The sequence below is a fragment of the Zalophus californianus genome, chromosome 5 (genome assembly GCF_009762305.2).
Source record: "Zalophus californianus isolate mZalCal1 chromosome 5, mZalCal1.pri.v2, whole genome shotgun sequence".
Classification (NCBI taxonomy): Eukaryota; Metazoa; Chordata; class Mammalia; order Carnivora; family Otariidae; genus Zalophus; species Zalophus californianus.
Window position 1 is genome coordinate 58,197,890 of NC_045599.1, and position 13,447 is coordinate 58,211,336.

General features: G+C 37.8%; 1 protein-coding gene across 6 annotated transcripts in view; it reads right to left on the minus strand.

Moving 5' to 3' along the window:
- WDR41 (WD repeat domain 41) overlaps nt 1–13,447 on the minus strand; it is a 104,810-nt gene that overhangs the window by 70,789 nt on the left and 20,574 nt on the right. For all 6 annotated transcript variants that reach the window (XR_003521932.2, XR_003521930.2, XR_003521933.1 and 3 more), the window contains exons 6-7: nt 10,406–10,517; nt 7,604–7,666 (exon numbers count right to left, since the gene is read on the minus strand). Coding sequence is in view for 2 of the 6 variants with exons in the window: in XM_027604594.2 (XP_027460395.1) it covers nt 7,604–7,666; nt 10,406–10,517 (175 nt within the window). In the remaining 4 variants the exon portion in view is untranslated. The remainder of the gene's footprint in view (nt 1–7,603; nt 7,667–10,405; nt 10,518–13,447) is intronic.

Sequence of the window (13,447 nt, forward strand, 5' to 3'; positions counted from 1 at the left end):
TGATCATATTCTGCCTTTTTTGAATTGTTTTGTTTTTGTTTTTATCTTTTTTTTCTTTTTTTTTTCTTTTTCTCTTTCTTTTTTCTTTCTTTCCCTTTCTTTTCCCCTGGTTTCAGGTCTTTTCTGATTTGTATACAGTATATTTGCTGGGGACGTAGTAAACCTGTTAGCCTTTTGTTCTCTCATTCATCTATTCTCCTCTGGACAAAATGACAAGACGAAAGAAATCACCTCAGCAAAAAGAACAAGAGGTAGTACCGTCAGCCAGGGACCTACTCAATACGGACATTAGTACGATGTCGGACCTAGAGTTCAGAATCATGACTTTAAAGATACTAGCTGGGCTTGAAAAAAGCGTGGAAGTTATTAGAGAAACCCTTTCTGGAGAAATAAAAGAACTAAAATCTAACCAAATCGAAATCAAAAAGGCTATTGATGAGGTGCAATCAAAAATGGGGGCACTAAATGCTAGGATAAATGAGGCAGAAGAGAGAATCAGCGATATAGAAGACCAAATGATAGAAAATAAAGAGGCTGAGAAAAAGAGAGAGAAACAACTACAGGATCACGAGGGCAGAATTCGAGAGATAAGTGATACGATAAGACGAAACAACATTAGAATAATTGGGATCCCAGAAGAAGAAGAGAGAGAGAGAGGGGCAGAAGGTATATTGGAGCAAATTATAGCAGAGAACTTCCCTAATGTGAGGAAGGAAACAGGCATTAAAATCCAGGAGGCACAGAGAACCCCTCTCAAAATCAATAAAAATAGGTCAACACCCCGACATCTAATAGTAAAACTTACGAGTCTCAGAGACAAAGAGAAAATCCTGAAAGCAGCTCGGGAGAAGAGATATGTAACCTACAATGGTAGAAACATTAGATTGGCAACAGACCTATCCACAGAGACCTGGCAGGCCAGAAAGGACTGGCAAGATATCTTCAGAGCACTAAACGAGAAAAATATGCAGCCAAGAATACTATATCCAGCTAGGCTATCATTGAAAATAGAAGGAGAGATCAAAAGCTTCCAGAACAAACAAAAACTAAAAGAATTTGCAAACATGAAACCAGCCCTCCAAGAAATATTGAGAGGGGTCCTCTAAGCAAAGAGAGAACCTAAAAGCAGCAAAGAGCAGAAACGAACACAGACAACAGACAGTTAACAGTCACCTTACAGGTAATACAATGGCAGTAAATTCATACCTTTCAATAGTTACCCTGAATGTAAATGGGCTAAATGCCCCAATCAAAAGACACAGGCTATCAGATTGGATTAAAAAACAAGACCCATCAATATGCTGTCTGCAAGAGACTCATTTTACACCCAAAGACACCCCCAGATTGAAAGTGAGGGGGTGGAAAACCATTTACCATGCTAATGGACACCAAAAGAAAGCTGGGGTGGCAATCCTTATATCAGACAAACTAGATTTTAAAACAAAGACTGTAATAAGAGATGAGGAAGGACACTATATCCTACTTAAAGGGTCTATCCAACAAGAAGATCTAACAATTGTAAATATCTATGCCCCGAACATGGGAGCAGCCAATTATATAAGCCAATTAATAACAAAAGCAAAGAAACACATTGACAACAATACAATAATAGTGGGGGATTTTAACACCCCCCTGACTGAAATGGACAGATCATCTAAGCAAAAGATCAACAAGGAAATAAAGATGTTAAATGACACACTGGACCAAATGGACTTCACAGACATATTCAGAACATTCCATCCCAAAGCAACGGAATACACATTCTTCTCTAGTGCCCATGGAACATTCTCCAGAATTGATCACATCCTAGGTCACAAATCAGGTCTCAATCGATACCAAAAGATTGGGATCATTCCCTGCATATTTTCAGACCACAATGCTTTGAAACTAGAACTCAACCACAAGAGGAAAGTCGGAAAGAACTCAAATACATGGAGGCTAAAGAGCATCCTACTAAAGAATGAATGGGTCAACCAAGAAATTAAAGAAGAATTAAAAAAATTCATGGAAACCAATGAAAATGAAAACACAACTGTTCAAAATCTTTGGGATACAGCAAAGGCAGTCCTGAGAGGAAAGTATATAGCAATACAAGCCTTTCTCAAGAAACAAGAAAGGTCTCAAATACACAACCTAACCCTACATCTAAAGGAGCTGGAGAAAGAACAGCAAAGAAAGCCTAAACCCAGCAGGAGAAGAGAAATCATAAAGATCAGAGCAGAAATCAATGAACTAGAAACCAAAAGAACAGTAGAACAGATCAACGAAACTAGGAGCTGGTTCTTTGAAAGAATTAACAAGATTGATAAACCCCTGGCCAGACTGATCAAAAAGAAAAGAGAAATGACCCAAATCAACAAAATCATGAATGAAAGAGGAGAGATCACAAGCAACACCAAAGAAATACAAACAATTATAAGAACATATTATGAGCAACTCTATGCCAGCAAATTAGATAACCTGGAAGAAATGGGTGCATTCCTAGAGATGTATCAACTACCAAAATTGAACCAGGAAGAAATAGAAAACCTGAACAGACCTATAACCACTACGGAAATTGAAACAGTCATCAAAAATCTCCCAAGAAACAAAAGCCCAGGGCCAGATGGCTTCCCAGGGGAATTCTATCAGACATTTCAAGAAGAATTAATACCTATTCTCCTGAAACTGTTCCAAAAAATAGAAATGGAAGGGAAACTTCCAAACTCATTTTATGAGGCCAGCATTACCTTGATCCCAAAACCAGACAAAGACCCCATCAAAAAAGAGAATTACAGACCAATATCCTTGATGAACATGGATGCAAAAATTCTCACCAAAATACTAGCCAATAGGATCCAACAGTACATTAAAAGGATTATTCACCACGACCAAGTGGGATTTATTCCTGGGCTGCAAGGCTGGTTCAACATCCGCAAATCAATCAACGTGATACAATACATTAACAAAAGAAAGAACAAGAATCATATGATCCTCTCAATAGATGCAGAAAAAGCATTTGACAAAGTACAACATCCTTTCTTGATCAAAACTCTTCAGAGTATAGGGATAGAGGGTACATACCTCAATATCATAAAAGCCATCTACGAAAAACCTACAGCGAATATCATTCTCAATGGGGAAAGGCTGAGAGCTTTTCCCCTAAGGTCAGGAACGCGGCAGGGATGTCCACTCTCACCACTGCTATTCAACATAGTATTAGAAGTCCTAGCCACAGCAATCAGACAACAAAAAGAAATCAAAGGCATCCAAATCGGCAAAGAGGAAGTCAAACTCTCACTCTTTGCAGATGATATGATACTGTATGTGGAAAACCCAAAAGACTCCACCCCAAAACTGCTAGAACTCATACAGGAATTCAGTAAAGTAGCAGGATATAAAATCAATGCACAGAAATCAGTGGCATTCCTATACACCAACAACAAGACAGAAGAGAGACAAATCAAGCAGTCGATCCCATTTACAATTGCACCCAAAACCATTAGATACCTAGGAATAAATCTAACCAAAGAGGCAAAGGATCTGTACTCAGAAAACTATAAAATACTCAGGAAAGAAATTGAAGAAGACACAAAGAAATGGAAAAACGTTCCATGCTCATGGATTGGGAGAATCAACATTGTGAAGATGTCAATGCTACCTAGAGCAATCTACACATTCAATGCAATCCCCATCAAAATACCATCCACTTTTTTCAAAGAAATGGAACAAATAATCCTAAAATTTGTATGGAACCAGAAGAGACCCAGAATAGCCAGAGGAATACTGAAAAAGAAAAGCAAAGCTGGTGGCATCACAATTCCGGACTTCCAGCTCTATTACAAAGCTGTCATCATCAAGACAGTATGGTACTGGCACAAAAACAGACACATAGATCAATGGAACAGAATTGAGAGCCCAGAAATGGACCCTCAACTCTATGGTCAACTTATTTTTGACAAAGCAGGAAAGAATGTCCAATGGCAAAAAGACAGTCTCTTCAACAAATGGTGTTGGGAAAATTGGACAGCCACATGCAGAAGAATGAAACTGGACCATTTCCTTACACCACACACAAAAATAGACTCCAAATGGTTGAAAGACTTAAACGTGAGACAGGAGTCCATCCAAATCCTAAAGGAGAACACAGGTAGCAACCTTTTCGACCTTAGCCGCAGCAACTTCTTCCTAGAAACATCGCCAAAGGCACGGGAAGCCAGGGCAAAAATGAACTATTGGGATTTCATCAAGATAAAAAGCTTCTGCACAGCAAAAGAAACAGTCCACAAAACCAAAAGACAACCGACAGAATGGGAGAAAATATTTGCAAATGACGTATCAGATAAAGGGCTAGTATCCAAAATCTATAAAGAACTTATCAAACTCAACACTCAAAGAACAAATAATCCAATCAAGAAATGGGCAGAAGACATGAACAGACATTTCTCCAAAGAAGACATCCAAATGGCCAACAGGCACATGAAAAAGTGCTCAACATCGCTTGGCATCAGGGAAATCCAAATCAAAACCTCAATGAGATACCACCTCACACCCGTCAGAATGGCTAAAATTAACAAGTCAGGGAACGACAGATGTTGGCGGGGATGTGGAGAAAGGGGAACCCTCCTACACTGTTGGTGGGAATGCAAGCTGGTGCAACCCCTCTGGAAAACAGTATGGAGGTTCCTCAAACAGTTGAAATTAGAGCTACCGTTCGATCCAGCAATTGCACTACTGGGTATTTACCACAAAGATACAAATGTAGGGACCCGAAGGGGTACATGTACCCCAATGTTTATAGCAGCAATGTCCACCATAGCCAAACTGTGGAAAGAGCCAAGATGCCCATCGACAGATGAATGGATAAAGAAGATGTGGTATATATACACAATGGAATATTATGCAGCCATCAAAAGGAATGAGATCTTGCCATTTGCAACGACGTGGATGGAACTGGAGGGTGTTATGCTGAGTGAAATAAGTCAATCAGAGAAAGACATGTATCACATGACCTCACTGATATGAGGAATTCTTAATCTCAGGAAAGAAACTGAGTGTTACTGGAGTGGTTGGGGGTGGGAGGGATGGGGTGGCTGGATGATAGATATTGGGGAGGGTATGTGCTACGGTGAGCGCTGTGAATTGTGCAAGACTGTTGAATCACAGATCTGTACTTCTGAAACAAATAATGCAACATATTTTAAGAAAAAAGAAAAAGAAGAAGATAACAGGAGAGGAAGAAAAGGGGAGTATGTCAGAGGGGGAGACGAACCATGAGAGATGATGGACTCTGAAAAACAAACTGAGGGTTCTAGAGGGGAGGGGGGTAGGGGGATGGGTTAGCCTGGTGATGGGTATTGAGGAGGGCACGTTCTGCATGGAGCACTGGGTGTTATGAACAAACAATGAATCATGGAACACTGCACCAAAAACTAATGATGTAATATATGGTGATTAACATAACAATAAAAAATTAAAAAAAAATAAAAATAAAAATATAAAAAAAAAAAAAAAAAAAAAAAGAAAGGAGCATGCCCTAACACAGAAAAAGAGAAATTGGTATGGAACATTTATAACCAAGAACATGGGCAGAAAATGGGTCCTGGAAATACAAAAGATATTCTATTTACAGAATGAAATTTATTTTAATTTTTTAAAATTTATTTATTTATAAGTAGGCTCCATACTCATCGTGGAGCCCAGTGCAGGACTTGAACTCATGACCCTGAAATCAAGACCTGAGTTGAGATCAAGAGTCAGAGGCTTAACCAACTGAGTCACTCAGGTGCCCCTGAAATTTATTTTTATGTAAGGAAAAATGGCACTATATATATGATAAAACTAACAAAATGCAGAACCTTATTTTTAAGATTACATATTTTTTACAACTTATTTTCTGCACAAAACCTATTCTTTGCTGAGATCATGTTCTTCATATTTTTTGTTAAAAAGTAATTTTACAGAACAAAGGTGGTAAATGATAGTTTATTTTTTTGTTTTCACTTTTAATGTTTTTACTAAGCAAAACACTTTTGTACTAGTTAGAAATCTGAAAGTGTAGAAATGACCACTGTAGGCAACAGAAGCCACTGAAGGTTTTAAGCAAGGAAGTAGACTGCCTTTTAGATCAATCATCTCTGGCACCTGAGATGGCTGAAATGTATCTGAGAAGCTGTAAACTAGAGGAGAAGGCACTGGAGAAGTACCACAGTAGAGGAGAGGAAAGGACATAGGTTAGGAGACTAGCACAACAGAACAGGCACAAGGGGAGATGAGAGCCTGAACGGAGCAGAGCTACAGGAGAGAAATGGAAGGAGGATCAAAATATTTAGAGCCACAGTCCTCAAAGTATGGCCCCCAGCCGGCACCCTCAGCGGGGTCAGAAATGCAGAAGCTCAGCCCCACTCCAGACCTACTGAACTAGAAACTCTAGGGGTATGACCTAGTAATTTGTGTTTTTAGCAAGCACTCTGGGTTATTTTAATACACAGCAAAATCTGAGAACCACTGAGTTAGGTAGTAAAATCAGCAAAACTCAAAGTGATTGGCTGGCTACAGGAGGAGAAAGGCAGGGAAGAGCGAGGCAGGTTTCCAGTTCCATCAAAAATGTGGGAAAACTAAATTTCTGCAAGGAAAAGAGAAAACTAAACACAGCACTGTATCTTTTGAAACTATTCTATGGAAAGAAAGGATAAGCACAGGGTCCAGAAAATTACTCCTCTGATATTATTACATATGGAAAGGTCAGTTGAAGAAAGAGAAACTTGGCTACAAAGCAATGGAGGCTGCAAACAGCATGTAATAAATGGTAAACAATTAGCTCACGTCGTACTGGCATCTGCAAGTCTCAGGTCTGATCTGTGGGAAAAGTAGCACAAGTAACATCAAATGCCCTCTGCGATACATTAAAAAAATTCTTGTAGAAAAAAGCAGCCTTTAAGCAGCATGCTTACTATTACTATCACTTCTCGGCACCCAAATTCCATTCAAAAGGCAGCGGGAACAAAAGGCTTATTTACTGTGGGCTCCCCGGCAGTGAAAGAGCCAACAGTCAACAGTGAAGTGGCCTTCAAACAGCAGGTTTATAATCAATTAATACATTTACAAAATTCCCCTTGCTAACCCCTTCCCTCTACTCTGAAGGCCCCCTACTACACTCTGAAGGAAACGGTATAAATTCCTCCCAAGAAAACAGGCCCCACTCTGGCTTCCTGAGGCAAGAAACGCCATAGTGGCTACCTCAGTGAATTTCCACAAAGATCATCCTCCAACCATTCGACTCGAGTTTTCAGTTGCCAGAATGCTGATAGCTGCTTTACGTGGTTAAAATGTTTGCTAAGTGTATGACTATGGACCAGCAACAGAGAGGACTAGAATGTAAATTGCCTTCTCTGGCATCAGACATGTAGGGTTACCCTGCTCCCACTTCTCTGGGTTAGATCGAGCACAGAACAAAAACCGACCTAACGTCTTGAAAATGTCTCAGTCTCCACATCACTTCAAAAATCGCAGGAGGCCAACACTGGGGCAGGGGTGGATGTCCCTTAAATTAAAAACTTGTCTCTCCAAAATGTGTATACAAGTCCAGTTTTAAATTTTTTAGAAAAGAAAGAGTCCTACTCACTCAGTTCTTTGCCAACTGCTGCCACAACACAGTTCTTAGGTATTTCAATCAAAGCACTGATCCCTTAAAAAATATATAAAACAAAGGTCAAATTATTTTCTTCAAGGATGACATCAAAAATAAAAACATTCTCAGATTTATGTCAGTCATTTCCCATAAAAGCGGTGGTAACAGTAAAGCTCACACAGTTTGCTACACCACACTTCTGTGCTTACCTAAACATGGAAAATGATTCTGTGAAAAGTATGTGAGACCTAAAGAAGACACTGATTTACTAAGGGCAGAATATGCTCTTTGAACATTTTTACTATTGTGGTCATCTTTTTTACCAGGAATCCCTTAGGATAATCACCATGATCATTTACAAGATAGCTAGCTCGAACAAGATGCAAAGTTGGCATTTTCCTCAATGTAAATTTAAAAGCCTGAGCAGACCCCCTGGCAGTAAATGAGTTTAGTCAAAACAATCAATAGCTAAGAACATGGCTTTCAAATAGCATGTTTATAATCAATTAGTACATTCACAAAATTCCTTGTATTACTGGAAGAGTAAGAGAGTTCTGAGTATCTTTTTATAGCTGAATCATGAAATGATTTTAGGGTAACCTTAACTTTTGTAAAAGACATTACAATTATTACTTTGTCAACAAGAATTGATATATTAGATTCAGAGCCGCCATGAGCTGGTAAAAAAAAAATTTTATTGAAGTTAATTTTCCATATGTAATTTATATCTATACAGACACACACAAATACATATGTAATTTCTAATACATACAAATTTGGAAAATATTCTACTCATTTGCTTTAACTTCCCACCCATCAAAAAACTAGCACTCTTAGGATATGGGGAGTATTTCTAACCTAAATCTTTTCTCCATGTAGAGTTGTTTTGACAGTATGCTTTGTGTTTTTCCATGTTCAAGGAGGAGGAGGAGATAGTGGAAGAGGAGAAAGGGGGCGAAGTTGTACAAGCTAAAAAGTAGAGGAGACAGGAGAGCAGGGGAAGAGGTAGCAAGACGAGAATTCTAGATGCAGAAAACAGCTCATTAAAACATTGTCACAGGAATAAAAGGTACAGCACAAGGAATATAGCCAATGGTACTGTAATAACACTGTACAGTGGCAGATGGCAGCTACACTTGTGGTGAGCACAGTATAACATATAATTGCTGAATCACTATGTTATACACCTGAAACTAATGTTAACATTGTGTCAACTATACTCAAATAAAAAAAATGTTTATCAAATAATGAAAATACTGGAAACTCAGCAATCTAGAAGTAGCAACTTAATGTACAAATCACAGAACATACTGCTTTTGGAAAAGGAAAGATATCTGTGTTCTAGGCCAAGGTTCTTTCCATTGCATTGTACTAGGACTATCCTTGCTTATTTCCAAATATAGAATAACTGCCCCCAGAAGGCCTGCTAGCCTAAAATCAAGCAAGCCTTATGAAAGAAGCTTCCTGAGCTAAAGGTCTAAGAGCACTGCTAATTCAATGGCATCCTGTAATCTGGAAAACCCAAATCACAAAAAGCTCACCAATGGTACCCTATGGTCTTCTCAAAGCTTTCTAAAAGATTTTCTCAAAGGTTTCCACTCTCTCTCGAGACACTGATAAATAGGGCAATACTGTGATTACCTAGCAGTACTCCAAGATAACTTGTAAAAGAAAGGGAGACTACAGTAATAGGTGGTTCCTTACACTAACATACAAAACATTTTCGTTAGCCCTGATTTCAGTATCTCACAACATAGATACTGATAATTCATGGAATAAAATTCACAGGTAGCCACAAGCTAATGTAAGAAACACAAAGGAAAATATATATGTAAATAAAGAGATATAACTCATAATAGGAAATTTGAAAATACAGTCTAGATACCACCAAGATTACTAGTGATCAAACATTCAATGGAAAAGTAAAACTGTAATCCTAGAACAGTATGGATTTAGTTTTGCTAAGACATCACGTTAGTTTTCTAACATTTTATAGTATCTATGTGGAGATGCGTTAGTTCCAATTATGAACTGTAAATTAAATTCACAGGGCTCCTGCTACCTGTAAGACATCAATATGCTTAATAATGTTCTTTCTACAATGTCCATGGGTTTATCTGATTACTTTCAGAAACAAACACAGTTAACAGTGTATCACATGACTTCAAGGTTATTACTCAAATTTACTCATTTATACTTAAATATTTTTACTCTGAATAGTTTTTAGTTTTATTTTTTTAAGATCCTTGGTATCAGAAGTCAAAACTGATTTTCTTCTGTTAAAACCAAAAATTATCAACCAAATTCTGAGAAAACAGAATTTTATTAGTAAGTTTGCACAATGTATGAACTTTATAGCAAAACCAATTGTAAAATGAAGTCATCCTTTGGAATCTATTCAAAGTCCAATAACCCCACAAATAAAGAAGGAAATGCTATTATAAAGTCAGAAAGGTTTAATTCCACGTGTCAATGTGTTCATCAAACTCAGTTTAGGAACAGAGCCCAAGGGCATAAATGAAAAGGTTTTTCTTGACCACTTTTGCGAAATGCTGTTAGAATGGAAGGGAAGGCCAAGAGGCAGGGCAGGATCATCTCCCTCCAATTTGAGATGGAAATATATTTTACGCAACCATGAACCTGAACTGGAGAAATACAGTACAGGATATATTCAGAATTGAAAAGAAAAATCCCCTATATTTATCTCTGTATTCATGGAAAGTCTCTTTGAAGATTCATTATGTCTTTTAAAGCCCATCAATCATGGTTCATAATTACTTTGATTTGTTTTCTTACCTGTATCAGAAAGGTGACTGGTCTTACACAGGAGATCTAATTTTTGGTTCCACACACATAGGTCATTCCCACCAGAGAGCCAAACATTTAGTCTCTGAAGAACAATTAAACACTGCAAAATTCATGTGAAATGTAAATCAGTTTAAAATTTCAAGCATTCACTGGTGTTTTTCAAATATGTGCACAAGTTCTTTGCTACCATTCTCTTAAGGGATGAAGCTTAAGTCTCCCACTCTTGAATGAGGGCTCTCCTAAGTGACTAGCTTCTAACAAATAGAATGTGGCAGGAGGGATGGTGTGTGACTTATAAGACTACATCATAAAAGACATGGTGGCTTGCTCCTAGCTCCCTCTTGAGATCACTCACTCTAGGGCGAACACATACAAGCAGCCATATGGAGAAAGATGCACATGCAAAACAGTGAGACCTCTGGACAAAAGCCAGCACTACCTTACCAAGCACGTGAGCCCCCTAGGAACCTCCATCCCCAGTCAAGCCTTAGGATGACAGCAACTTCATAATACACACTGAGCCAGAACTACTTAGTTCAGCTGCTCTTTATTCCTGACCACAAATACTGAGGTAATATTTACTGTTTTAAGCAACTAAGTTTTGAGGTAATTTGATACTCAGTAATAGATAATACCCAAGGCTTAAACAAACTTCCTTTAAAAATAAAAATGGAAATATGACCTTAGTTTTTATGTAATTGTCAAATTAATAGCTCCTCATCCTTAACTTAGGAAAATGAGTGTTTCAAGTCTACAGAAGTCCTTTACCTTGAATAGTACTTTAAAGTCCACACCTTTAATTGTACTCTGCCCATCCATGACTCTGAGTTGAGCACAAAGGTAAGAGTGACAAAGAAGAATAAAAAAGAAAAGGTGGTCTTGTCTAAGCAGAGGGTGGGGTTGCTTTTAAAGCTGCTGGAATAAAAAGGTTTGAAAATAATGCAGTTTATATTTCAAGAGTTCACTATGGTGAGCGCTGTGAATTGTGTAAGACTGCTGAATCACAGACCTGTACCTCTGAAACAAATAATACATTATATGTTAAAAAAAAAAAAAAAAGACAGCAGGAAAGGAAAAATGAAGGGGAGAAATTGGAGGGGGAGACGAACCATGAGAGACTATGGACTCTGAGAAACAAACTGAGGGTTTAGAGGGGAGGGGGTGGGGGGATGTGTTGGCCTGGTGATGGGTATTAAAGAGGGCACGTTCTGTGTGGAGCACTGGGTGTTATACGCAAACAATGAATCATAGAACACTACATCAAAAATGAATGATGTAATGTATGGTGACTAACATAACATAATAAAAAAAAAAAGTTCCCACCCTAATTTTTGAATGTTTAATATTTCAGTACTTTGTTCCTTTTTTTGCCAAATAATATTCCCCTATATGGATTCAGTACATTTGTCCATTCTCAGTTGGTGGACATTTACTTTCTTTTTGTATTATGTATAGTGCTGCCATGAACATTCATGTACAAGTTTTTCTGTGGACATACATTTTCATTTCTCTTGACAATGAAATAGGAATACCTACTAGTGAGATTGTTAGGCCAAATGATAACTCTTTAACATTCTGATGAACAAACAACTTTCAAGGTAGCTAGACCATTTTACAATTTCAGTGGCAACATATGAAGGTTCCATTGTCTCCTTTTCACTTATTACCTGTCTCAGATATTAGCCATCTAGTGTATATGAAATAGTACTGCATTATGGTTTTGACTTGCATTTCTCTAATACCTAATGATATTGACCTTCTTTTCACATGATTATTGGCCATCTGTATATATTCTTTGGAGAAATATCTTTCACAGTATCTATTTTTTTAAATAATTTTTATTGTTATGTTAATCACCATACATTAGTTTTTGATATAGTGTTCCATGAGTCATTGTTTGTGCATAACACCCAGTGCTCCACGCAGAATGTGCCCTCTTTAATACCCATCACCAGGCTAACCCATCCCCCCATCCCCCCAGAACCCTCAGTTTGTTTTTCCACAGTATCTATTTTTAATTTATTGTTGAGTTTTAAGAGTGCTTTATATATTCAGGATACAAGTTCCTTATCAGATATATGATTTGCAAATATTTTCTCCCATTCTATGGGTTATCTTTTCATATTCTTGATAGTGTTCTTTGAAGTATAAACACTTTTCTTTTTTTTTTAAACATATTATTTATTCATTTGAGACACAGAGATACTGACAGAAAGAGAGAGCATGAGCAAGGGGAGAGGCAGACAGAGAGGGAGAAGCAGGCTCCCCGATGAGCCAGGAGCCCGATGTGGGGCTTAATCCCAGGACCCTGGGATCATGACCTGAGCTGAAGGCAGACGCTTAACCATCCGAGCCACCCAGGGACTCCTAAACGCTTTTCATTTTGATGAAATCCAATTTATCACTTTTTTTTTTGTTACTGTATTTTTGGTGTCATCCAAGATCCCTAACTCAAGATCACAAGTATTTTCTCCCATATTTCTTCTAAGAGTTTTTACAGTTTCAGCTTTTATTACGATCTTTGATCCATTTTGAATTAATTTTTATATATGACATGAGGCAGTGATCCAATTTCATTTTTTTGTATGTGGATATCCAGTTGACCCAGCATTATTTGTTGAAGAGACTATTTTTGCTCTTTTGGAAAAGTCTTGGCAACCTTGCCAAAACTCAAGTGATCAAATATGTGAGGTTTTATTTCTGGACTCTCAATTATATTTCACTGATCTGTGTATCCTCCTTATCCAGTACCACTGTCTTGATTACTATAGCTTTGTAATAAATTTTGAAATTGGGAACTTTGAATCTTTTAATTTTGCTTTTTATTTTCAAAACTGTTTTAGCTATTCTGGGGTCCCGTGCACTTCTATATCAATTTTAGGATCAGTTTGTCAATTTCTGGGGGGCAAAAATGTCTGCTGGGATTTTGGTGGAGACAGTGTCCAATATGCAGATCATTTTGGGTAGTGCTGCAATCTTTTTCTTTTTTTTTTTTAGTGCTGCAATCTTAATATTAAATCTGATCCATGA